This window comes from Melospiza melodia, chromosome 1, assembly GCF_035770615.1.
Source record: "Melospiza melodia melodia isolate bMelMel2 chromosome 1, bMelMel2.pri, whole genome shotgun sequence".
NCBI classification, from domain to species: domain Eukaryota; kingdom Metazoa; phylum Chordata; class Aves; order Passeriformes; family Passerellidae; genus Melospiza; species Melospiza melodia.
The window spans coordinates 109,445,562-109,472,738 of NC_086194.1; the positions used below are offsets into that span (position 1 = coordinate 109,445,562).

At 40.5% G+C, this 27,177-nt stretch overlaps 2 protein-coding genes across 2 annotated transcripts; both read right to left on the reverse strand.

The window, feature by feature from the left end:
- Window positions 1–500: 500 nt before the first annotated feature.
- BAG1 (BAG cochaperone 1) lies at window positions 501–17,570 on the reverse strand. Its single transcript, XM_063164139.1, has 7 exons — window positions 17,463–17,570; window positions 13,502–13,630; window positions 13,286–13,368; window positions 12,459–12,572; window positions 11,873–11,980; window positions 6,255–6,317; window positions 501–3,854 (listed from the first exon to the last, which is right to left on the reverse strand). Exons 1-7 carry the CDS (start codon window positions 17,503–17,505, stop codon window positions 3,765–3,767), a joined length of 630 nt encoding a protein of 209 aa, XP_063020209.1. The 5' UTR covers window positions 17,506–17,570; the 3' UTR covers window positions 501–3,764.
- A 230-nt stretch (window positions 17,571–17,800) lies between these two features.
- CHMP5 (charged multivesicular body protein 5) lies at window positions 17,801–27,169 on the reverse strand. Its single transcript, XM_063164166.1, has 8 exons — window positions 27,013–27,169; window positions 23,069–23,173; window positions 22,282–22,328; window positions 20,593–20,686; window positions 20,438–20,509; window positions 19,444–19,552; window positions 18,937–19,049; window positions 17,801–18,395 (listed from the first exon to the last, which is right to left on the reverse strand). The coding sequence occupies exons 1-8, from the start codon at window positions 27,079–27,081 to the stop codon at window positions 18,345–18,347; spliced, it is 660 nt and encodes a 219-aa protein (XP_063020236.1). The 5' UTR covers window positions 27,082–27,169; the 3' UTR covers window positions 17,801–18,344.
- Window positions 27,170–27,177: the final 8 nt, after the last annotated feature.

A 27,177-nucleotide genomic window follows, 5' to 3' on the forward strand; every position in this document is an offset into this window, starting at 1 on the left:
CCCAATCCAGGGAAGAATGATGCATCTGACTCCATGGATTCAGAGGGCTAATTAATTACTATACTATACTACACTACACTATACTATACTATAGAGATACATACTGTACTACATCATACTTTCTTCTTCTAACTTACTTCTAACTACTACTTACTTTTACTACTACTCTGCTCGAGAGTCCTGACCCACACACGTGGATCCAATTGGTCACCTCGGGTAAACAATCTCCAGAATACATTCCACTTGCACACAAACACAGGAGCAGCAAATGAGGTAAGAATTGGTTTGATCACTCTTTTCTCTGCTTCTTCAGGAAAAACCCTGAGAGAGAGAGAATTGTCTCTCTGTTCAGAGAATGTGAATCCCATACTCCAGGAGGCCCCGCTCACTGTCCCGCACAGCACACACGGCAGCACCAGCCAGAGCCCTGTGTGCCTTCTCCACTAAAATACAGCCCAAATACAGAATTTAGTGACTACAACATCACCAAGGACAGCAGAGAACTTTCCATATTTTATTTTTATCTTTTCATTTATCACAGTACAATAACGTGAGTTAACCAAAAAAAGGAAAAAAAAAATCTAGTGCCAACTTCCACGGTGTCAAGTGCTCCACTCCAAACCATGAGTGTCCTTTAGAAGTCAAAAAGTGTTGCTCCAGGCTTGCAGTGACATTACCTTCCAGAGGACTTGGTCATGGAGGTTGCCACTATAATTTTGTGCTGTTTCCAGAGAGCAACTCATCCCATGGCTCCAGACTCCACATTTCCCTGAGTCGGGTTTGGTTCTTCTCACACAAGCCCACGGGATCTGGGAGAGAAAAGGGGCCACGGGCATGTGCAATTCAATTTCCATTTTGATAAAAGACAAGTCCTATGGTACATTTTGCCAGGATGGCAAATCCAAGGTCTGTAAACACAGCCAGAGCAACACAGCAACTGGAGGAAGACGATGGGATAAGTGCAACTAAGGCAAAAGGGAGTAACTTCTGTTTTGACACGATCATGGCAGATTGTTGGGCTGAGGAAACGATTCAGTAGCAAAACAGGTATCACAGTACACCTGAACTACAGAATCGGTGAGACTATTGCTTAAGCTTGATTATTTATACTTACAAACTCTGAAGAATATTTTAAATCACATCTTCCTTCCCCTTCCTCCCACAACTGCAGTCTGCTGCACTTTTGAAAAGCACAGACGCTGGCTTTTACTGAATTTAAGGCTATTCTGACAAAAAAATGTTTTCGACTCCCCTCTCCAAAACTAAGTATAAAAGTCAATTCACTCTAGAATGTCTTGGATAATTCTAAATACAACCATCTGTTCTCCAAAACAAATCAGCTCATTTTTATATTTGGAAGACAAAGCAATTTATACTGCAGAAGTTGGTCATCATACACATACTTCTGTCCTGGAGACCAAACCGCTCAGCACTGCAAGGTAAACGTGGCTCAGGACACCCACCCTCTGCTGAATACAGATGTGCTGGTGGGAGAGGTTCACCATAACCCTCTCTGCCTCAGAGTACCAGACCATCAAAAGATCTGCTCTGGAACATCCTGAAGTTAATCCACCTTGCTCTGAGACAGGCTGAGGATGTACTCACACAAGCACATCCAAGGAAGCAGCAATTTCTGGGAAAGACTATTGGGAAGACAATGTCTGCCTGTAAATGTTCTCACCCAAGAGAGAAATCTACACAGGAACAGCAGAAATGGACACAGTCCTGGCCATGACCACAGCTCTCAGCTCTCTCCATGGGCACAGGGGGATTCTTGCTTATTGTACGTACACCTGTGAAAGCTCAATGCATTAGAGAGCCCACATTTGGGAGGGTGAGGATCCTTTCCATCATAGGAAAGTGGTTGATTTTGCATTCCCTGAATTAGGCAAGTGTTGCTGGTAGTTTAAGAGTCAGCTGAATCTGGTCCAGAAGCAGCCACAGGATAGGCAGGGCTTCACAAAAATGACTGCAACTGATGCTTCCTCCTCTTAACCCTAAAGTGCTGGGAAAATGCAGCATGACAGACTAGTCAGCCTAGGGAAAAAATCTTCCACAGTCCCACCATTACCAAATCCTAACATGACAGATAAGGTTCCTAGGAGTTTAGACTATGAAATCCTCCACAGATGCTGATAAGAGAATTTAGTAAGGAAAAAAATATAAGCTTGGAGTAACTGGTTAACAGCAAAAAACATGGCAACTCAAATCTTGGTATGGTCAACCAGCATATAAGCGACCCTTTGTAATGCACAGCTATCACTTCATTTGGTCAATGGCATTTTTCACTAAAAAAAATGTTCCTCCAATTACGAACATCAAAGACAATACTAATAATATGTAATAATAACACTTCAGGTATTATTTAAGCTTTATAGCTTATCAGAAGTTAAGATCTTTTTACATACATCTCCTATTTTTATCTTGAAAGGACAGCTAACCTTAAAACATATGGATAATGACTCACTACCTAAGGGCCAATTCTAAACATTCTCAGTCTGACTCATTTGGGATAAAGAGTTTATTTCTTGCACAGAAAGAGGTTCCTTCCCAGTCCCTGCTTTGCTGGCTGCTGTGTATCTGGCTGACCTCCCAATGAGGAGCATCAGTGAAAAAGCAGCTCCTGTACATTTATGTTACCTACAGGCTGACATGCTCCACAGTCTGCTCAGAACCTCTGAGCAACCACTGCAAAGTTGGCTGCACCCACTCAAATTTGTGTCTCCTGCAAAAGCTAACTCCTCACCTAGCAGAGAAGGTTAAGCACGGTGCATATGTGACTGCAAGACTCAGCCATAACCCTCACACAGATGGCATTGCTAAAATAAACCTGTGTCTCTTTGCAACATGTTATAAAAATTCACTGATTGCCTTAACAGACTGGAATAATCACTGCATTTTCCCATTAAATATAGCATCATGAATTCAGAAAAAAGTATTAAAAAACCCTTTCAAAATAGCTCCTCAGTTATACCTTGCTTGAACTGAACCCCTGGTATTTGAGCAGCATGAGTAATCTCATTTCATTTCTCAACTCAAGACAGAACACAAATAATAAAAATACAAATAATCTATAAAAACCACAGTACATCAGAAATCTGTGTAAAAAACATACATCTGTATCAAGGAGCTCAGTAACAACTTAAAGCACCACTCAAAATTAAGTACCATACATGTTACAGTACATTCCATTTATTATGACAATTTAAGGCTAAAATAGGTACGACTCCCTTATAGTCAAGCTTTCTTATATTTATAAATGCATACAAACATTAAGTAGATACAAATGTGTAGGGGTTTTTTATTGCTCTGAACTGTCTACTAGAATGTTCAGCTTTCCCAGATGTTGTCTCAGTTTGCCTTTTTCAATCTAGCTGTAGTCCTACAACTGCAACTTACGGCACTTGTTCGATTATAGACCTTCTTTGATTTGAGCTGTAAATAAATTCAAAGATATATCAGACAAAACTGCCCACCACTGAAAACTTCATAACTTAGTTAACTAAACTATCTTATTGTCCATAAGATACACAATTCACAAAGATTAGCTCAGCCATTCTTCAGGAAGGATTTCTTTTCAAAATAATAGTTCTAACCAAGCGGCAAACGACAACCAGCAAGAAATGATTGACTGGTGCCAGTCTAACAGACTGGGCTTTGAGGAAAAAAAAAAAAGGAAGCTGGATATGTGCTCCAAAACAAAGAGCAAACTTTTCTTCTTGCTCATAGAGCAATTATGTTTCCTAATTATGTAAGGCGACGCCTCATTCTGCCAGTGCCAAATTCTTTGACTGCAGCTTGTCCATTTCTTGGCCAATGTTCCCTTCAATGGTATCACACTGGGCAAGAAAAACCTGAGAATAAAAAACAAACAAATATTATTGGATACAAATTGGCACAGGGAGGTGTTTCTGAAGAACTGAAAGTGCAGTTTCTATAGTGAATTTGAAGATGTCAACTCAACAGCCACTTTCCAGTTGTTTTGGTAATAGCTTATGCACACCTGGATTTACCCGGAACCCAACAGAAACATGACACTGGATAAGGCTAATAAGGATAACAGCATGGCTGCCCACCATCACCAGTCCGGATCTGAGGAATTTTCACTTCATCCAAAGTTCATGAACAACAATAGGAAACACAAAGGTTCAGACAACTTAGTCCTTCATTCAGTTTGGAACATGACTTCTAAGCTCCTCTCTAACACATCCTTTTGAGGCCAAGGCTGGCACAAACCTGCTCAGTCAAATTTAAAACAAGCTTTCATTAAACCAAGATCTTTTCTACTTCTTAAGACTACAAGGCATCATTGAACCTTCATCTTCATCAGTAGCTGGTGTTCCTCAAAAGACAGAAGGCTCCATTCCAAAAAAAGGAGTCCACAGAACCTTACGCTTTCTTAGAACCTGCCCACGAGTTCTCACAAGTAGAGTAACACACAGAGAGGAACTGGCAGCCAGCAGCCCCTGGTCACTTTGCTCAGCCTGTACACAGCACAACATGACAACACTTTAAGTCAGTAACCTGTTTTAGGTCAGCCCCAAGGTATGCAAGTACAGTGCACTTCCTGAGAAAGATTCTCCCATTAGCTCTTCATGTCTCGCCTTTGTTTTTGCTACGTCTGCACCAGACTCTGACAGTCAAACGAGACATTTCATGTTATTAAATTGACAGTAAGAAAGCACTTTCCTTCTAGAGCAGCAAACTGCTGTGCCATGTGAATGTTCCTCAACCATCACACTGCTTTGAATCATCTGTTTACAACCAATCCCTCGAGCTATCCATCAACTCACGTCTGTAATAACTTGATTGATGAAAAAGTGAAAGTGGTAACAAACTGCAGTTGAGGGCTGCTACTCTTTCATATTTATCTTCCCACCCTGAAGATGCCATCAGTAGAAGGCAGTTAATAGCTCCCCCTTGCTTTCATGGATACTTCAGAATAATAAGCCTAACTTGCCACTGTTTTCTTGTTCTTGCTCTGGAAAAATAAACTGCTGTTGACAGCTCTGGTCTTAAACCCCTTAGGACTCTTCTGGAGTCCTCAAAAGGTTCATAACCCAGAGCTGCACAATGCTGTGCACATAAAAGCACATAAATAATTCTGATCTCTGCTCAACAGAACCCCTTTCATGCTTTAACAGCAATTCTTAAACAAAGCCCCACTTTTGCTGTAACTTCACCCAAGAGTGGAGATCCCGTAGCTTCCACAAAGTTGATAGCCACCACTCTATTACAAGTTTTGCTGCCTTGGTTAGGCACATGGAATCAGGAGTGTGTTCAGAACCCCCACATAATACAGCCACACCAGCAACCACCTTCATTGCCATTTGCATTACCCAAACTTATCTCAATAACTGAGTACAAAGTGCTTTGTCCCTGAAGCTGTAACTAAAACCATTTCTCCTATAAAGTATTTCTTGGTGGGCCTTCCTCTAAAATAGATGGCTATTCTAAATGGGTGGTATTTAATAAGGGAGGTATTTAATAAGGTTACAGTAAAAGACAAAATCATTCAACTCTATATATGAATGCAAAGTAGTTCCACAAACAATTTTTAGGAGCCCATCCTGGCACTAACGTTAGCACAACAGAAATAAAAACAGTAATACATGTAGCATTACCATTCATCTATGTAAGTTTGAGTGGAGGGAGCTGAATTCCAGTATTTACTAACAAACCTTCAGTTCAAGGTCTCTAAGAAAACAATGCCTAGGAATTTACAAGCATCATACCATAGCAAAGCCATTAAATCCTCCATGCCCAGCACAGCTACTCTGCTGTACAGATCTCAAAGACCTACTCTCCAAAGAAAGTTGGTGCATTGCAGTATAAGCTAAATTTTCCAAAGAACACCTCTGGCAAGGTCAGGAGTAGGTCAGCAGGAGTTACAGTTAGCTGCATCCTTGTGCCCAGACCTCAGTCATTACTCCAGTCCATCAAGATTCAAAAAAGGAGGAATGATCAATCCCATTGTCTTTACAAGTTATCAGGATTATTTCATATCATCAGACAGCCATAAGACAAACCATTAATGTAAATGACAAAGATTATCTGAAAACAGCATGACCTATGAAAATCTGTATTTTGTGTGCTATTTTATAAAGATATTAAATACCTCTCAAAGGGAGGTCATACACAATACCGATGTAAGAGCAAACACTGAAAAAAAATCTAAGCAGCTCACTTTCACAAACTCTTGGTATACAAGTGCCCAGCATTTATGGAAGGAAAAAAAAAGAAAGAAAACTCACCTGGACCCTCTTCACTAACCCCTTCTTTTTCAGTTTGCAGTCACTGAAATTCTCTGGCAGATTCTGCAGTAAAATAAGCAAACAAGTTGATGCAGGTTAATGCTGAAATGAACAAATTAGACTTACAGCAAGAACTGGAATTATCAAAGAATCCTCTGAATGGGTATCCTGCAAATTCCATGCCTGCTCAGTAAGGATGATTACACAGCAAAGAATATATAAGAAAAAGTTATCAAAAAGCCAGGGATGCAGCATGCTGACTGCAAAGAACAGAGACAGCAAACCTACCATGTGTCTTTAGGGAATATACAGCAACAGACTACACACACTGCTTTTTCTGCTGTGGTGTGTGTTAACTGTTCTTCAAAGCTTTTTCAGAGATTATAACATGAACAAATTTCTTACAAATACATTCACTCAATCACTTGCCATCACTGGAATGTATCATTAGTAATGCAGCCATTGCCAGGCTGAGCTGTACATCTGATCATCCCTGCAATGTACTGAGGGAAGGCAACAGATGTGAAGTGTTACACAATGTCAGCTTTTCACTAAATTCAAACTGCATCATTGTCTGTACTCCTGCCACCCATTATGTTCATGTATGTCATCCTGGCAAGTGCTACATGCTTTGTACTTTTTGAGCTATGTGAAACTGGGGTGTTGCTGAGGAATGGTGCTCAGCTTTATGATTTTTTTCTTAACATGTAAAACACCTGTGCAGATGAATATCATTACATGAAGTTTATGTGAACATTCTTATAAACACTGTGTTCTCACTGGTGAAAATGCATAAAAATCTTGTGAGTTTCTCACTAGTTTACCTTTTATTTTCCATCCTAACTCCAGACCAAGAACACAGGGAAACAAAGAACAGGTTTCCCTAACCTAATCTGTTTCATTTCACCAAAATGTGAACACAGCTGCAAGGTTTAGATACATAAGCCTTTGTAAAAATCAAAATACAAACAACAACAACAACAAAAGGTACTCTTTTCTTTTATTGTTCAGACAAATGGATTCTACTCTCCCTGTTTGCTGCCCATGCTGTGTGCACTGGTGTGAGGCACTTCAGCTGAGCTGTGGGCTGTGTCACCTCCCTGTGGGAACTCTCCTTATCTCCTCAGAGGTATTCCACTGGTGTTTCCCTCTTGAGCCCTAACAGCATGATGGCTAGAGTACAAAGCTACTACAACCTAGTTTCCATTACTGAAACTGGGTAGGAAAGTAACAAAAAACTGTAGTCAGCACAGAGACTAAGGGGGGATGAAGTGGAGGATGGAGCAGGGTGGAAAGTATGGAAAATTATAGGGAGAAAATGCAGTTGCTGCTCCCTGGATGGAATATGGACAGCATGCCTGACTTCCCACAAATGATACACACTAAGGGGGCCCAAAGAGAGGGTGGACTGGAGACACCATGGCCAGGGTCTGTCCAAAAGGATTTTGGGGGAAGAAAGGATTTGGGGGCAAGAGGGGGAACATGGTGATACCTTGTAGCTGATAAGCCACACAACAGCTGTCAGCCAAGGAAGGAAAAAGATTTCCTGCTGTTGAACCAGCAACTGTGGCAAAACCACAGACGCCCACCTCCATTCCAAAGTTTACCTTGGATGCAAGACTGATGTATGGCTCCAGCCTCAAAGGTCACCTCAGACGTAATACTGACATTACCCACCTCCAAATGCAACCACCCGCCACTGAACATGATGCATGACTAGAGTCACTCTAGCTCCACCTGAACATAAAAATAGTGTAAGAGTAAGTTAAAAATGGCATAAATAGAGGGAAGACTCCATTATTGGGGATTAGAGCTGGTTAGTATATTGTTTTAAGTACATTTTTGCAGCCAGATACTACCACCAGCAATCCTGTCAAGAGTTTTCTATTGTATTAATAAAGGAGGGCTATTCCATAAACTGGTAAAGTGAGTCCTTCAAGGGCACTTAGAGTCACTGGCAGCAGGTTACATATTTGACTGTGGATAACCAGGAGGGGGTCCCTGTTATGCTGTTGTGTCCTGAATTTGTCCCTGAATCCAGGGGTCCAGGAGGGGCCTCTCTGTTGGCATGTGACCCCAAGCAGGTCAGCTGAACCACCCTCCCATCAAGTGGGCTGCTCAGGGAAGGGTAACAGGGCACTGACAGACTGGTGGGGCACAAGGGTCTCAGGTAACCTGGGGCACTGACACACAAATCAGACTGAAAGGGCTGGAGGAAACCTCCCCTTTCACGTGACAATGCTCCTTGAGCTTTAGAAATACCTTTCTCTGAAGATCTGATTTCATGTTTACAATTCATACTAAGAGATGAAAGTATTATAGTAAGAAATGCTTATCACATTTTTATTGATTCAGATAAATTCGAAAAGTTTAGTAATAGGATCTCATCTTATTGTAAGTGGAAAAACTTCCCAGATGTCTGGAAAATATTTGTTACAGGAAGAGTGGTGGGGTTTTTTTCAGAATACTTCTTTCTTTTAATCCCTGAAATGTTAATTTCATATGGATTTATCCAATAACAAGTATAGCAGAGACAAGGTGACAGTTAAATTTCATCAGAACACCTTGTTAATTTAAGTAAATTCTGCAGAGGAATTTTAAAAAATCTTCAGGAAAGGAGGATGGGCCACCAGAGCACAACTATGAGTCAGTAGTGCTATCAATGTCTTCAATACTGATAGATGCAATTTGACAGATTTGTTGTGAATTTATGTTAACAAAATCAGTGACTGGTATTTCAGAAGAGAAAGCTTTTTTCAATTCTTAGAACAATCTGTTCTCTGCAATATTGTCTTTCTAGATTAAAAAATCTGCCATTTAATAGGAGACCATCTTGAGGACAAAGTGAGTGCTCACACTGCAATATTGGTGAAAACAGAGCTGGTTCACAGGTACATACTGTCATGACTGTGGATTCAAATTTTCCAACTGATCTCAGAAAAACTTTGTTTTTTCTTGAAAAAGCCTTTCAGGTATTTAAAAAACTGGTCCAGATGACCAAATAAAGCATTACTTGTATTCTTCTCACTGAGATTTGTAATAAGTAATGTACTTTGACTTCTGTTCCTGGACCAGTTGTTTTAACTGATGAAATAAATAGCACATCTGTGAATGCACACAAACAAATTTTCGAGTATTGAACAAGACTCAACTGCCTTCTTCCTGAAGAAAGCTTCTAAGATCTGTGGCTTATGGTAATTTCTGACTGTGTCAGACAAATTAAAATTTTGTAAGATGCCATGAAAGCAATAGCTATTTAAACACATTTATGTTACAATACTTAAGCTACAGATGCTCTACCCAAAAGCATCCCTTAAGGATGTTTCTTTCACACCTCTGGCAGTGACAACATTATGTTTTTTCTCTCACAACCCCCTACTGTATGATTATAAAGTTACTTCTCCACCTTCTAAATCCCATCTTTTAAATTCACAATTGTTGAAGGCATGGTGTCTAGTAAAAGTATTTAGTTCCAAACTCAGCTCCTCTAATTAATGAGCTTGTCTGCTACCAGTAAGAGTCATATTCCTAGAACAGAAAGAAAACAATATGCAGGTTTCCTCACCCTAATCTCTCTGTAAGCAACCAAATCTCATTTTGCATATGTGAGTGATCCAAATAACACACAGCAGCTGAGACACCTTAATGAGTTGTGACAATTCTGCCAAAGAAAAAAGCTGGAATATTTATAGTGCGAGCTTGCTGGTATGTTTGACTTCTACAATGCATCATCCATTCTTCTCAGTCAGTCACATTTTTCCCTCTGAATTTTTTAACATGCTGTTGACTCAATCAACAGCACCTCTACATGTTCAGTAGCATTTCACAGATGTGTCACAACTAGCTTTTTACTTGGCTGCTGGAAAGAATGCTAATTACTTGTATAAACCAATTTTACAATAAGATAAAATACTGCTTTGCATTTCTATTTGCCATTTTCTACTTCAGTGGATGTCATTTCCTGCTCATACACATCCCTCACTACCAGTCTGTACTGCTGCCTCCATACAGTGCACAACCACAGTGCAGCTGAGGGCTGCCTCAGTAAGTTGGTGGCTTGTTCATCTGACCTGGTGTGACACCAGCACTCTGAACTCCCACGTTTTATGTAAAGATTCCATCCACCTACAGGTATTTCATCTGCAAGATTGCACATTAGTCCAGTTTTCATGACAAGTCTCACAGTCAGCTTTGTATATTAAAAGAAATAAATATGTGCAATGTAACGGCAATCACTGGCAATCCAAACCTTTACTTCTTAAAAAAAAACCCAAAAAACAACCCAACTTTTCAATGTAAAATGTCAGATGCTCTTATTCAATACAGTAACAAACAATTACTACAGATTTTGGAAGAAATTACTTGTAATTAGTCTTAGCTGTGGCTGCTCCACTTTCTCAAGAAATGAAGTACAAGAACTCCATTATTTCCCAAATCTAAACACCAAGTCACTGACTATAAGTCTTCTAAAACATGGCACTAGACCTAAAATTCCTTGTTCAGTACTATTTAGGGTATTTTGGATAAGGAGATACAGCACAGCATGCTTTCTGTTTAAACCACACAAAAAGGTAACAGAAGGAAAAGTAAACTTGGGAAATTGAGTTTGGATTATTCAGAAAGCAGTGAAACAGTTTTACAAGGCTGCCTGCTGTGTTCCAGAGCTGCAACCTCAATACAAGTACTTTTTTTCTGAATAGGATTTGGTATCAAAACTTGAAGGGATCAGAAATAAGCTTTAACTCCATCCAATTGAGACAGTTCAGTTGTTGTCACCTTACCGATATTTTCATGACAACACATCTGACCTGCCACTTCAAGCAGGAAATCAGTTATATGAAGTCTTTATGTCTAACAGCATTCAGTAACTGTCAGCATAATATTCTCCTTTATGTGAGGCACAAAAGGAAACAAATTTGAAGACTTAAAAATACTTAGAATACAGCAATTTTTTAAAAAGTATTTAGAACTGTTGGCTATAACAAGCAGCAAAGACTATATTATCATCATAGGCTCACAATACAAAAGCAGGAAATTAATTAGTAAGCTTCCCACCATTCCCAGGAACACATCCATATTACATAGCATTTGATGATGGCCAGTTCAAATTATCACTCCGATTTAGTCCACTGCTGAACTTTTTTACAAAGAGTCCATCAAGTTAAATTACATTTGTTTCATCAGTTATAGGTATTTGCATAGCATATTTCTAAAAAAAAACCAACCTAACAGAAAGTCACTGTACTAAGGAGGAGACCCAAAGCCACCACTACCACAGAAAAGCAGCATTCTCCTTCATAGCAGACTATTATGATCTTGATATGCAACATAATTATATAATGAGGCTTACAGAGAACAACCAGCAGACAGAGAAACCAAGTAAGGAAATACACTGGCTGGGGCAATTTTCTATTTATCTCTGTACCTTATTCTCACCTAGCTCTGAGCTACTACATGACACAGGAAGATGTATATTGTACTCTGGAAATGTAATGTAAGGTTATGATCCACTAATGACTGTGAAGCATTTGGATAGTCAAAAAGAAATTTCTTAGTACATTAAAATATCCAGTAAGTTTCTGTTGGGATTTGACTCTCTTCTGTGGTTAGTTACTTACAATGGCATCAATCTGTTCAAGGGTCTTCATGAACTGCTCTGCAGTTCCTTTTATCCTCTTGTCCAGCTGTTTTAGTGCTTCTGCTTGGAGATCCTTTGCTAAAAATCCCTGAAGAAGAAAAAGCAAAATTATTCTATACCCTACACAATACTCATCTAAGAAAAACTGTCAATCCACAAGAGCAGAAAACATATTTTACTATTTCTGTACTTCCAAGCATGATAGGGACTCCAATCTTAATCTGTATTCTTCTGTATTTTATCAATTCTTGACACAGTAAATGTAAGATCTGTTAGGTTTACTAAAATGATAAACATCTAATAGACCTTCTTATTCCAGATATATGTAAGTTATCCCATATGAAACAATATTTACTTTTTTCCAAACATTGCCATGTCTCTATTTTGCAATCTCATAAATGGCATTTGGAATTCACTAAGAATTATTACTGACTCTGGGACATTTAGGACGGGCAGCAATTACTGACTACTCAAAACCTCCAAATTGTTTTGTTTGGGTTTTTTTTACATAGAAATACCTACTAAATTGCTTTGTAAAGATATAAAGTGATACAAAACTGGCATACCTTCTGGATACTTGTGAACTCTTTATTAACTTCCTCTAACTTATTAGCTATTTGCTCCACTGACTTCTCCAAATCTTTTAACTTCTTTAATTCAGCCTCTTCTTCTGGACTATTCTGTGTATTCAAAAGTACAACATTCACAACTAAGGAACAAATAAAGATACAATGCAGCTAAAAACCAGCAGTGCTGATACAGACATAAAGGTTTCTGAGGGTTCAGAATACACACTACACTGTGGCTATTCTTTCCATATTTAAATAACTACCAAATCTGCTTCTTCCAAAGCTTAATTACAAATACATTTCAATCAGCAATGTATATAAACACAATTAATGAGATTAATTTGAAGGAAAAAGGAGAAGTGCAATTTTTGTTTCTTTTTGTCAACTTATAATTTCTAAAGTATAGGCAATATTTACATCATAAGATTATTAGCTCATCCTCAATTTGCAAAACCAGCAACAAATCATGTCACAAGAAATAACCTAGAGGATCAAGGCTCAGTAGCTACAGTTGGGAAAGTGTTTTTTAAACCAGAAAAATAAGATGAGCAGATAATGTCATCAGTGCACAGAAAGCTCATGAGCACTGACCACAGATTAGGCAGAGTCCTGTCAATAATGTAAAGCAGAAGGCAGTCAATAATGTAATCTCAGAAAAGTACAAACTGCAGTTGTTTGCAGTGTAATATGAGACTGAACTCAATTTTGTGGATAGGTATACAAAATTAAGTTAATGCTCCAGGCTTGTTTCTGTGTCCAGCAGCTGACTTAGTGACAAAAATGATGATAGCTTAAGGGGAAAAAAGGTCCAAAAGCATGCTTACCCTTTTCCCAATCAACATGACTTTGCAACCATTTTTAACACCAAGCGCTGATAATGGTTGTTCCAATTCTTTCAGAGACTTTCCTAAATGAAGAACAAGGGAGGAAAAAACAGTTTAAGTACAGTTGGTGGCATAAGAATTTTTTTAAGACATCAAAACATGGACACCTGATGAAAGCTCATCATCTATAAGAAACACGGCAGATTTAGAAGTTACCTTTGTATATCAGTTTCTGAAAAGGAACTGGAACCCCAGTGACTTGTTCAATAAGTACAGCCATGTCTTGTAGTGTAGGTTCACCACCTTCTCGTTGGGAAGCAACCTGAATACTGTGCTTTTCATTGCCTAGTAGAAAAACAGAGTAACAGTAACACTTATTGTAACCTAGAAAATATTCCAGAGAGAATCCATCTCTAATACTTATTACCATTAATGCAGAAAGTTCTCAAAGGACAGGCTCTCATGTAGAATCATAATTTTCAATCAAATTATTCTACCACACTCTTGAAGTGACTGACCTCAGCTGAAAATTTTGGTTTACCTGAAGAGTTCAATGGGGTGTATTTTACTGGCGTAATTTAGGTCCTGCTAAATATTATTCCCTATTTCTTTTTAAGAGTACAGATGGTGTCCAGACATCTCACAAGCTAAAGCATGAAAGCCCACACCATCCTGATGTATCCCATTTCCTACTTGAGTCTTTGGTATCTGAGACAATTATCACTTCCTTTGCTCCCTACTTCTCAAACATGAGAAACAAGCAATCATTGTCTACCCTGTTTCATCTCCACCACCAAGCAGAGAGAATTCTCAGAGTACAAAAACTGCTTCTCCTCATATACTACTGATAAGCAGACATAACCACTTGTAGAAGTCCCAGCTTATCTGTCACCTTCCACTTCCTATTCAGACTCCCAAAGATTAACTTGCATGCAAACAGGAGGTAGTTCTTAGGGGAAGAAAGGAGTATGCCTATTAATCTCTGCTTTGCAACAGACCCTTTCTACCACCCTCTGCTCCCACACACATCAAGTCTGTCAATCTGAAAGCACCCACAGGAATCAACCACCTCTGGCTGCAAGGGAAATCAAAACAGACATTTTTTACTCAGCAGGAAGAGAGAACTTAACACATACAACAGAAGAAAAACCATACTCACACCACTAATTTAAAATGCACATGTCTTTTACAAAGGAAAGTGCTAGAAAAATTGATTTTAAAATGCTCCAGGCTCCCACAGTCACATGACAAGTGACACTATATCCTCAAATATTTTAAAGCTTCAACAAAATTTGTTATTCCAAGACAATTTTAAGCTTAAAATCACATTATGCCCCTCTCACCCAAGCACTTTCCACAAACAGCCCTTCTTATCAGTTTGTTTTGGGGAAAAAAAAAAAAAACAAACCACAACCTCAATACATTTCAAAAGGTCATTTTGATTTATACAACTGCTTTGTATAAGGGCTCTGCCCATGAGCAATTGAAAGAAAAAAGAAAAAAAACAAACACTAACTGAGGGAAAAAACAGATGAAGCTTGTGTAACAATAGAACCAGTTTAATTACAAATTATGAGCACCACTTTGTACAGACTGTAAACAAATTTTACTGTAAATTCACAGCAGAGTGAAATCACCATAAGAAACAACTCATGGGTTGCTCCAGGTGCCAGAGCTGAGATTCCCCTGCAGCCCACAGGGAAGCCCATGGTGAAGCAGCTGTGCCCCTGCAACCCACGGAGGATCCCACAGCAGAGAACGTGGATGCCTGAAGGAGGCTGTGACCCTGTGGGAAGCCTGTGCTGGGGACCTGCAGAGCCACGGAGAAAGGAGCCCATGCTGAAGCAGGTTTATTGGTAGGACTTGTCACCCTGTGGGGGATGCACACTGGAGCAGTCTGTTCCTGAAGCACTGCAATCCATAAGAGGAACGCATGCTGGAGCAGGGGAAAAGTGTGAGGAGCCCTCCCCCTGGGGAGGAAGAGCAGCAGAGACAAAGTGTGATGAACTGACCAGAGCCCCATTCCCCTGCACTGCTCAGGCAGGAGGAATCCGAGAATTCAGGAGGAAAGTTAAGCCCAGGGGAAAAGTCATTTTTTCTCTTTTAGTGCTCATTGTTCTACTCTGATTTGAATGTTAATAAACTACACGTCCCCAAGTTAAGTCTGTTCTGCTCATGACCTGGTGAGTGTTCTCTCCCTGCCCTTCTCTCAAGCCGCAAGCCTTCTGTTGTCTTTTCTGTCCCCTGCCCAGCTGAGGAGGGCAGTGACAGAATGGACAGAAAGTGTGGTGTGACATCTGCCCACCTCACTTGCAGACTGTCAAGTCACACATGTGGGTCTACTGTCAGTTCTGTTTCTCAGCCCTAAATCCCATCTTTCCCCACTTCCACACGTGCACACAAAACTTTACTAAAAATGTTCTGTGCAAAGTGGTCAAGCCCCACATCTGACGGCTGCAGGTGTAAATCACACAGATGAAGCCCAAGCTGAACAAAGGCTTCTGTTTGCTGTCAGTTAATGACAAAGTCATTATCAGCTAAGAAAGCAATTGGAAAGACAAAAACATTCTCAGACTGTTGCCAAACAGCAAGACATTGCAATTATAAATATGTCAAACCATTAAACTGCTGACATTGCAAAATGAAAGCCCCTCAGATCAAATGGAACTCTCTGAAGGCACAAGTGAGCACATGAATCATGATGACTCAAACAAATTATTCCACAAAATTCCTCACCAAAGGCTCTTAAATAAAACTACCAGGTGATAAAGGAAACATTTTAACAAAACAATTTGAAACACAATTTGAAAACACAAATGAGCAATCAGAAATAAACAATAAGCTTTAGAGATAGAAACAACATTACCAACATAGTGCAAAAGAAACAAAGGCAGAATTTATTATTCAATTTTTTAAATACAATGAAAAATTACTAAGTTTTGCTAAGAAAACTCAGCAGAACATCTTGCTGATTTAATACCTTACTATCTTCTTCATTCCTCCTACTGTCTCACTTAGATCCACTTCAAAATTTAACCACGGTCCTTCCCATCTTATTTTTAAGAACTGCACAGTCCAAGCTATTCTCAGCCCTTTACAGTAAGGTTTTATATTTGTTTATAGACACATCTTCCCCCCCCACCTTCTTCTCCCTCCTCTGGTTTTTCTTTTCAAGGGGGGGAAGAAAGCCACCTCAGCTGGCCTTTGAGTGACCCATTCCATCAGGTCAGCACCCACCTGTCCTACCAAAGAAACCACTCTCTGTTGCAGCCTCGCAGCTCACCAGGTGCCAACATCCAAGCCGCTTCAACAAACCAGAAGACAGACTTGGGTAGCACCTGCTTTTAACATGCTGTGCTGACTCCAGCAATATATTTCATCTAAATGAAGATTACCCAAACAGCAGAATCACAGTATGGATCAGCTTGAAGGGATAACCCACAGTGGGTCATCTGGCTCAACTTCCCTGCCAAGCAGGGTCATCCTAGAGCACATGGCACAGGATTGTATCCAGAGAGTTCTTGAATACCTCCAGTGAGGGAGACTGTACAACCTTTCTGGGCTAGTTGTACCAAGGCACAGTCACTCCAACAATAAAGAAGTTCTTCCTCATGTTCAGGTGGAACTTCGTGTGCATCAGTTTCTGCCCATTGCCTCTTGTGCTATTGCCGAGCACCACCGACAAGAGCCTGACTCCATCTTCTCGGCATCCCCCCTTCAGATATTCATTCACATCAACGAGGTCCCCTCTGCCATCTCCCCTCGAGGCTGAACAGGCCCGGCTCCCTCACCTCCTCCTTTTAGGAGAGATGCTGCTGCAGCTCTCCCAAGATCCGACCTGTGCGAGGGCCGCCGTGCCACCTGTTCCCCCACCACCCTCGCAGCCCACCTACGCCCGCGCTCCGGCTGGAGCAGACCCTGGCAGGCCGTGCCCAGTAAGGAGCGAAGCCTCACGGCACAGCCCGGACGGACCCCGGGCTGAGCGGGCCCGGGCCGCGCCCCGCCGAGGCCGCCCCCGCCCGCCCCCACCGCCGGTGCGGCCGGGCCCGCCCGCCCGCAGTGCCCGGTGCCGCTCCGGGCCGGGCCGGGATGGCGGGCAGAGGGGCGGGGAAGGGCCGGGAGCGGCCCAGCGGCCGGAGCTGCAGCCCCGCCCGCTGCCCCTGCCCCGGGCGCTTACTGTAAGTGACGGTGACGGTCACCGGGGCTCCGGGCGCCGCCATCTCGCCCCGCCGCAGGAACCGTCGGCGGCGCTGCCGGGGCGCGCCCGGAGCGCGTCACTTCCGCAGCAGGAGCACGGGAATGCCGCACGGGAATCCCGGCCGCGCTCCCCGCCCCACCGCCCCGCCGCTCCCGGCAGCAGCGGCAGGGACACGGACACGGCCGAGGCGAGAACGGGACCGGCCCTTCCCCGTCCCCAACCAGGCCCCGCCTCTGGAGAGCCCGCGCACGTGACGCCGATCACCTGCCCCGCGCTCCGGACCGGATTCATCGCCAAAAACGCCACACAAAGGGAGCTGCTAATCTACGTGATTTTATGTCTCCATGGAATACATGATAATGATAACCCGAGCAGTTTTCAAGGTTACAAGTACAATCGCATAAAAGTCTCAGGACTGCAGTAGTTTTAAAAATTGATTTCAGTTCTTTTATCAAACAGGCGTAGTAGTAATAAGGGAGCTATTTTACAGAGCAAGCAGCAACGTATAGTCTTAGTTTCAAGAAAGAGAAGCATAATACAAAGTCAAAATAAGCCTCAGCTATCGACAGCCACCACTAGTCTTCACGTTTTACTTTGTCAATAAGATACCGAAATCAAAACCTATTAGACTGACTGCTTCCACTGAAGGGAACTGGGATGAATTTTCCATTAACAGAATTCAGTAGTAAAACAACTTTCTCCAAAGAAAGAGCACCACCAGCCACTCATATTGCATTCTAGGATGTAGTGATATTAAAGTTACACTGGAAAGACAAGTTCTCCAGAATTTTAAAATAAAAAAGATTCTTAATACAATTTGAAAAGTATAGTTCCATTGTATCCATTGTGCTTTTGAAACGTTTATGTTGCAGGGATCTTTGGCAACCCAAATTCATCCACCAATACGCCATCCTGTAGGAAAGAAAAAGAAGTGATGGGTTAACAACTCTCCAACAACCAGAACATTTTGCTTCCTTACTACTCCTATAAAGCTAAGAAAGCTTCCATAAGCTTCCTTACTACTTCTATAAAGTGTCTCTATCTGCAATTGCCACTGTGTGACAGCTGGAATCACAACAAGAGCATCAGTTCTCCCTCACTACAAAGCTCTATTAAAGCCCCAAAAGCAAACATACAGAAGCTTTTGTTATGGTTTTAAGACTGGAGCTGTAATGGTACACTTAAATTCCACTGGCAGTCCAACAGTGTTTGATAGGAGTGATAAAATGTCATTCTAGTGATTTTAAACATAGTTAAGAGCATTCAGTACACTGTATTCTCAAATTCTCTGTATTTAGCATCCATACATATAATACATAAATAGCATACATAACATTAAGCACACTTTTTTGTTCAAAATATTAAGGATCCTAAATATCAAGCAACCAACACAAATGTGATTAACCCAAACCAAACAAAAATGTATTTTGCTGTTAAAGAGCAAAGGACTCACTTTGTTTTTTGTGTCTGTAGGAGTGACCTCTGGGATTGCTGGAGCAGATGCAGCTTCATCTAAGTAGGAATTGTCTTCATCAGCTAAAAGCTCATCGCCTAACGCATCCAGTTCTGAAATTGAATTGTGTTGGCTGAAACATTACACAAGAAGTTCCTTTTGCAAGAGAAAAGCTGCTCTTACAGAAACTCATGATTCTTACTGAATGCTTACATTCAGATTCACCTCACATCAGACATCAGACATCAGTCAGAAATACACACACACACACACACACACACACACACAGGAGAGAACCTTCTTCCCTGCCTTGTAGCATTCCATTGGAATCTCATCTTTGTCTATGCTCTCTTAAAGGAAATGCAGCTTTAATGTTTAAAAAAAAGCTATCAAATATTTTTAAAACATTTAAAGCATTTGACCAAGGAAATTTAAAAAATCACTGCATGACAGTACTATGGTTTTTATGTTCAGTACCATAAAAAAATCATCTTCCCCCTTCCTAACCTGCTTCCAAATCATCTTCATCAATCTCTGGTGTTCCATAGCTACGACTCAGTGCCTCCTGGACTTCATTGGCTTCTTCCATCATATCTTCCAATTGATCTTGTATGTCCTGAAGAATAATTTTCAATTGGTCCATATTTACTCAAATTCAATTCAGTAATTCCAAAATACAAAGCACTCCATTGTTTTAATTCTTTTTCAATAAACCATTTTTTTTTGAAGCAGTATTAATAGAAGTCAAAGCACATACATTCAGGACAGGAGTACTTGAAAAGCAGAAAATTTATGAAATTTAGACAAAGCTACCATCTGGAAAATAAGCACTAACCTGAGTTGTGCCACAGCAGAATTTAGAAGATACATTAGCATATTTACTGGCACTGTACTTGAGTACAGGTAAGGAAACAATACTTGCCTAAAGGTTTACAATGCAGGCTATTTATAAATAAGACAGAATAGGAAAGAGAACTTAAAGGAGTTCAGCACTGGCATTGAGTAAGAGCTTAACTGCAGCATACTTGAAATTATATGTTTAGCTAGTGGATTGGTTTTTTGTTTGCTTTGTTGTTTTTTGCTGTTGTCTGGGCTGGGTTTTTTGCTTTTTTTTTTTTTGTTTTGTTCTTTTTCATCAGGCACTATGATGAATGGGGGGGAGTGGCAGGTAAAGGACTAGTCTGCATGTTACTAGTATAAGGAAACAAAAAAGGACAAAAAAAGTCATAGCAGGAAGTATCCACTAACATTTATGCTGAAGTGCAAGGAAAGGAGAGATTAAAGATTAGCTCAGCAAGGAAACAATAATCATGACAATAAGGAAAACCCCTAATTGTGCAGTACCAGAAAAATCAGGAAGGAATTATGATGGTGGTCCCATAAAAAAAGGCAGACAAACTCATGTAAACAAAAATAGTCATCTTGCCTTGAAACTCATAGTCCATTCACCATTATTTCAGTACTTTTTTTTTTTGTTATTTATTTAACTATAAAAGCTCACCTCAATTTGATCAATCTTGACTTGCTTATAAGCTTTCTTCATTTCTTTCACCCCCAGTTTCATTGCATCCACCTGGAAGAGTCAAACATCAGGCTTGTATCTGATGTAGCACAGATTAAACAAATTAAACAAGTGTGAGATAAACAAACTGGTACCGTTGTCTTTGTATCCTTCAGTGCCTGAATTGTGTAATTAGCTTGTTCCATATTAAAAGACTGCTGTGACAGATTATCCCTCTGTTGTTCATACCTGTTTAAAAAAAAAAGGCAAATAATGGCTTTAAAAGACTACATTATTTATTACCACAAACATTCTTAATTTATAAAGAGTTGAAAAACCAGCAGCAGTAGTCTAAAGACAGGAACAGATATGTTGAGTTCCTTTTTTTCACTTATTATACACAACTGCAGAATAAACAGCTTCATAAAAATCTAGCCATTATGCATTTCTGTGCACTTGAAGCTGACAAAGCTATTCCTGAACTAAGTTTTGTTTTACATGACAGCAACACCATATTTGCCTGGGCTGACAAAGTAGGTGAGGATACAGCACAAGTTTAGTCACCATAAGGCAGACATGCATGCCATGCTCACTGATGCTGTAAAGAGAATGGAAGAGCTGGCAGATTATCCAAACCACAGTGACTCCACACTGGAGTTTTTCAGGGCAAGGAGGAGGAGGAGGATAGGATACCTAAATGGAAACCTTTAAGACTAGACAGAGAAAAGAGAGACTTTAAAAATTAAGAAATCATCTTTCTCAAAGCTAAACTTGTATCAAATCAAGAATGTAAACTATGTCAAGTTAAGCAAAATAATGAAAGCATAAAAATGAACCATGAGTCCTTCTAACATGCAAAGCAGGAGGTCTGAAAGAAAAGGAGGATCCACATGCAAAACCTTCTGGACAAGTAATGAGTGCATCTGTTTCTGTTCCACAGGGTCAGAAAGAAATGACTGAGGGATATGACAATAGCCTATTATGAGGGGCCCAGTAATCCCACCAAGAAAGATTAGCAGGCAGCATAGTCAAAAACCTGGAAAAAAAAACTCTAAAGCCAGAATCAAGCAGACCTCCTCCCAACATCTAACTGAAGTACCACGCTCCTTGCCATATGATATTTTGCATTGTAAAAGTTTACTAACACTTAACTGTTGCCATGTATCACAGTGCACCAAGTCACAGTTAACAAGTAATTGAGTGAGTCCATAAAGGTACAATTCATCTGAGGGACGTGAAATACAAAATGATGGGAGCTTTGGCTCAGACAGCTTCTAACATTTGCAGTTCATAGACTATGAGACATTCCAATGAAACATTCCTGAACACTTGCCCTGTTCTTTCCTTTGGATCTGTTGCTGGACACTTTCAAGATGGTACCCTAGACAAGAGCAGAGACCACAGGATCATCTATCCTGTCCATTTGGAGATTTCTGCATAGACACAATAACCTGCACTACATCTGCTCAAGTCCTCAAAGGTGCCCATAGAGAACAGGTAAATTTCCAGTAAACCAGAGCAAGGTCATCAAATACAAAATTTACAGTAATCAATTAATAATGTAAAATGAGGCAATCTCTCAGAAAGTTTAGGAGCCAAACACATTTGTAATAATGAGCAGATTCAGGTCATCTTGCACCAATCCAAATTTATATATTGGAATATCAATCATAAATATGCTGTTGCAAAATATGTAAGGAGATTCTTCCTTCTGAAAGGGCTCTTCAGCATTTTGCTTTAAAGAGTGCTCAGGAGAATACTGGAATGAGAAATAAAAGTGTGCCACCACCTCCTAAAGAGAAGAACCTTTTATTAACCACAAACTGAGAAAGATTTCAACTTACATTCGCTTCTGCTTTAACACTCTTAATGCTTTCTGCTTTACTGTATTCTGAAAGACACAATAGTGTTGCATTAGATAAAATATCTGACTTTACACTCGATTATGCTGTTTAAACCTAATGCATTGGATTTAAGTTTTCCAAAAGATTCCTCAGTTACTAGTGCCAAGAGTTTAACAATAGTTACATTCAGCATTTGGCCTGCATTAATGATTAACAAAACAGGAGAGTACACAAAGCTTCTCATAGAAAATACTTTCAGTTTCTAGCTTCTGATATATGTTTTCAGTAAGGAGAACAAAACATCAAACTTAGTCCATCAGAACTACCTTTCATTAACACATATTAATGGTCAGCATAAAATAATACTGCAACAGGTACTTGAACAATGCTGTTTATATCATATATGTTTATTTTCAAGTACATTTTATATTCTAAGTTTATCCCCTTAAAAAACAGGTTGCCTTGATCCCTTTAGGCATAGTGTGGAGCTTTTTATTTTGGATGAGAAACAAAACAGTGTCTCTGCCAGACTTAATTCAGGTAATGAGCAGGAAGGGAAACAAGTTACTTCTCACAGAAGAATTACATTACACCCTGGAACAAATAAAAACCAATAAAACCCTGTTCAAAGACGTATGTCTAATAAAAATAATCCAGCAGGATCTTATCTCTCATCCGTAGGGCAAGATGGAGTTTTAAGAACCTGATGAACTGGCTGAATCACATGACAAGAAGTGTGAGTCACATCCTCATGTGAGCATGTTCAAATTCCACAGAAGATTCTTACCTTTGCAGGTCCCTCTCTCATCTTCTTCATTTGATCCTTATACTTCACTAGTTCTGCATCGAGCCTAGCAATCTTCTTGTCAATTGACTCAGCTCTGCTATCCACCTTTCATACATGAGGGGGAAAACAAAGAAAACAACATTCATTGAGGTTTTATTCAGGTATGAAACAAAAAAAGAACAGCCTCTGTTTTGTTGTGTTTCTAACTGAATTGTTTATTCACTCATTGGTTTTTTAAACAATTTAGATTTTGCGAGAATCCAGAGCCAGAGCCAAGTGAAAAAACTTCTACAAGGAGCACAGGAAACAACCCAGAGGCTGCAGGAAGCTCTGCCATTGTAACATGTTCTCATCACTCTGAGAAGCTCCCTTGCAAAGCCACGCAAGCAAGTTCTCCATTCCAGAACTTCTGGTCATATGCAGTGCCAGGGACTAAAGTGGAATGGAAAACTTCTAGCTGTACCCTCCTGGCACTCCACAGAGCTCTCATTTGGAATATATTTTAACCCTTCATCATAAGAGGGTTAAATATGACAATTACATAACCAAGCATGGGCACAGGTAGTTCTAACAGCATACACAAATTCATAAAAAGCCTTTTTAAAATGAACTGACTACCCTAGCATTTCTCTGGAAGCGACAAAATAAAGCTTATTAACTTCTCATTCCAAAAAGCTTCCCTAGGGATTAGATTGTAATGACATTCCAATTATAGCATAAGACAGATCAGTGCAAATTTACAATTCTGCCTTGTTAATGGTGTGGCTAAGCATGTACAATTATGTGGATTTTGATTTCAGTGACCCTTTTAACACCCTGCTCTATGACAGGAACATGCATTTGCCAGAGGCATCCTGAGTGGAGCATCTGATATGAACGTTCCACACAAGACATTAAAGTGCCTGGGCACAGCTGGCTTTGAAAAATTTGTATTAAGCTTTCTATTATCCAAATATTTTACTAATAGCAAGAAAGAGAAAAATTTGCAATGTTAGGACTCCTGTAAATTTAAAGCATGGCACCTCCTCAAGATCTTTATTAGGTAACTGCATCTTTCAGATCAGCCTCCACAGGGGAAAAAAGTATTTGGTTTATTTATATAATGATTCTTTCAAGCAGTATTAACAGGAAACAGAGACAGAACCTCCCACATTGACTAACTATGTAAAAATTTCACACACACATGACACAGGACCTCAGCTCTTAAAAATGACACTGGACAGAAGAGGGGAGAATGGATCCAATCTATCCAAAAAACAAGAATATCCCCTGCATTAGGACCTGAAGAGCTTCTGTCTATTACTCACAAATAAGGCACAGTGAGGAACATTTCATTGCTACAGAAGAGCCCCAACTGACACAAAAGAAAGGGAATTTGAGTGTTTACACTGTTCTCACAACTATTAGCCTTTTGTTCCTATGTTTCCTATTTCCTACTCTGAAAAAAAAATAAGTATTTTTTCAAAGAAGAAAATTTAAAAACACTCTTAATGCTTTACTTCCTGGTGCATCCTTCGTCCTACAGGCCTTGTGACAGCCTTGAGTCATCTCACTGTGCTCTGCCAGCAAGCATAAAAACCATGCCTTTAAATGCAATGAATTTTAGCTAACTAAACTTTTCTACACAGGAAAGAACATCCAAAACACAGGCATGATTACTGCCTAAGAGTTGTCTATGCTTTTAACAAATGTTGCATTAATCACCGCTCACCTAATAAATTTCCAAACTGCTCTTTAATAGCTAATTACCACTGAACTAACATGGTTAAGAGATCTTACAAAGCAATTTGGCTCTTTCAAAAGGTAGAGCAAAATGTGTCTAAGACAGAAAACACCCCAGAAGCAACAGTAGTTGAGCCTCCAAAATGTTGGATTTAACATTGTAAAGAAATAATAAAAGCTTTTTCATATCTCATACAGCTCTCTTGAATAATAATTCACATGTAATTTAAAATAATCTAATCATGTCTGTAGTTTCAGCAGGACCTATCCTAGAAATTCCACTATTGTGAAAAGTCTTCCATAAATCAGACACATTACTACATATACCTTGGCACAAAGAGTCAATTCATAAACTTCAAATTACTCAAAGAAAGCATTTCTCCCCACGCTTACTAGTAACCACCCTGTAACTCACCACTGGTTGCCAAAGTCATCACATGGATAAAATAAATCCAAAATTCTTCTTTTCAGTTAATTTGCTGTCTTGCACAGTCAAACTTTCAGACAGGGCAATTACAAACAACTACAAGAGGATCAAAACTGTGTTCAGCAGGAGTTTTTGAACAAAAAAAAAAAGAAAAAATCCCTGGTGTTGCCAATCAAAACATCTGTTTAAATTACACTTTTATATCCCAAAACTCCTCTAAGATTGAACAAGCTCTTAGCAGAAGACAGACTGCTGACCTATGTTTTGGAAAAAAAATTTTCTTTTGATTTACCTGCCCATTAGAAAATGGACATTAACTTGGAACTGGCAAAAGCAGCATGAAAAATCTAACAGACTGATAAGTCTCAGTTGTTGTGAGGGAACCAAGGCTTCATGCTCTTCCACTTATATTGCCAAAATAGCAAATTTAAGCACTTAGTATCTCGGGTGGATTTTGGAGTTCAAGTCATCCACCAAATTTACTGTTGTTTACTGGCAACAATGGGAAAATTAATCCTGATTTTCAATCAGACGCTTTATTCACTGTTCTAACAAAATATATTTAGAGTTGTCTGGGCTTAATACTGCTAAAAAGCAATACAGATTTTTGTCAGAAATATAAACTACCAGGACAAACATTATGAGCACTTCTCTTTCCCCATACCAGCCAGTGGCATACACAAGACACTGATGTGTAGGTAGCACTGATAAATATTAGGTGTTTCATTTAGAGAGTCCCTCCGAGTAGGTATTTAATTTACTGAGCAGCAAAATAAATCTTCTGAGAGGAAAACTGTGATTTTTCCATGGAAACTGTTCGTTGTCAGGTTCCAATGATAAAGCTTAGTCACACAACATTTACTGACTTTTGTTTACTGACAGAAATACTCAAGAAGCTCCATTTCCTTTCCTCATTTCTTAAAATTAGCTTACAACAAAAGGAGCTGCAAAACCATGCTACAGTTTTCTTCATCAACTTTAAAGTCAAAAAAAGACTATGAAATTACCATAAATCTTAACACGTTTTCTTAACCCTCTCAGTAGGCAGGGCAACACAACAACAGTTGTAAAGTGCTTTGCCACGTGTTTCCTGAGCATTTCTTACTTGGTCTGAGCCTGCTCATCTGTCCATCTGCACACACCTTTGGCATCGACCCTAGAGCGACCCTGCTCCCCGCGAAGGGACAGAACATTCTCCTGTATTGGACAGCAAGACTGATCTCCTTGCTCCTTGCCCCTGCCTTGCTATAACTTGTCACGGCAGGAGTTAGATAGTGCAACCGGAGAAGTCCCCAGATGGAAATGCGGAGAACTATAAGGATGTAAGGAGAGCCATGCCTTCCACAGGCTCCCTGTGCACACAGTGAGCGCTCATTCATGGGATTTACACGTTTGTGGGATGCGCTCCCAGGCACAGGACACAAACGCAGGTATGGGTGTACGCAGGTACACACAAAGGTACATCCCTGTGTACGTGTGCGGACACCCCAACACGCTCACCACAACACTCCGTATCCCCGGACATGACAGCTCAGGGACAGGCCGGGTGTGGCCGGGAGTGACCTGCTCCAGTGGAAGGTGCCCATGGCACCGGGGTTGGAGCTGGGTTAAGATCCCCTCCAGCCCAAGCCATTCCGTGGTTCCGTGACATCCACACCCACACACGGACCCGCAGGCTGTGCCCAGCAGGGCAGTGTCCCCACACACGCTCACACACAGCGATACACCGCTGCCGAGGCGGCGGCCGGGCCGCGCAGCGCCCAGCGGGCCCGGCCGCCCCGGGGCGGGCGCTCACCTTCCCGATGCAGTCGGTGAGGCTGGGCGGCGGCTCCTTCGGCTTCGCCTTGCCGAAGAAGCGGTTCATGGCGGCGGTGTCTCCGAGTGCCTCCCTGCCTCGGTAACAGCGGCGGCGGCGGCGACGCTCCCGGCCGACCCGGAACCGCAGGGCCAGCTCCGCCCC

Bases quoted from the DNA above. Each gene is read 5' to 3' on its own strand.
- CHMP5 (XM_063164166.1), bottom strand. From the start codon at position 27,081: ATGAACCGCTTCTTCGGCAAGGCGAAGCCGAAGGAGCCGCCGCCCAGC. The intron at 22,329-23,068 runs GTAAGAATCTTC...TGTGTCTTTCAG, and splicing joins TGAGAGAGGGACCTGCAAAG to AATACAGTAAAGCAGAAAGC. The intron at 19,050-19,443 runs GTTAGGAAGGGG...ATTCAATTTCAG, and splicing joins TGAAGATGATTTGGAAGCAG to AACTGGATGCGTTAGGCGAT.
- BAG1 (XM_063164139.1), bottom strand. From the start codon at position 17,505: ATGGCGGCGCCCGGAGCCCCGGTGACCGTCACCGTCACTTACA. The intron at 13,631-17,462 runs GTAAGCGCCCGG...TTTTTCTACTAG, and splicing joins GACCGTCACCGTCACTTACA to GCAATGAAAAGCACAGTATT. The intron at 13,369-13,501 runs GTAACTTCTAAA...TTCTTCATTTAG, and splicing joins TCAGAAACTGATATACAAAG to GAAAGTCTCTGAAAGAATTG.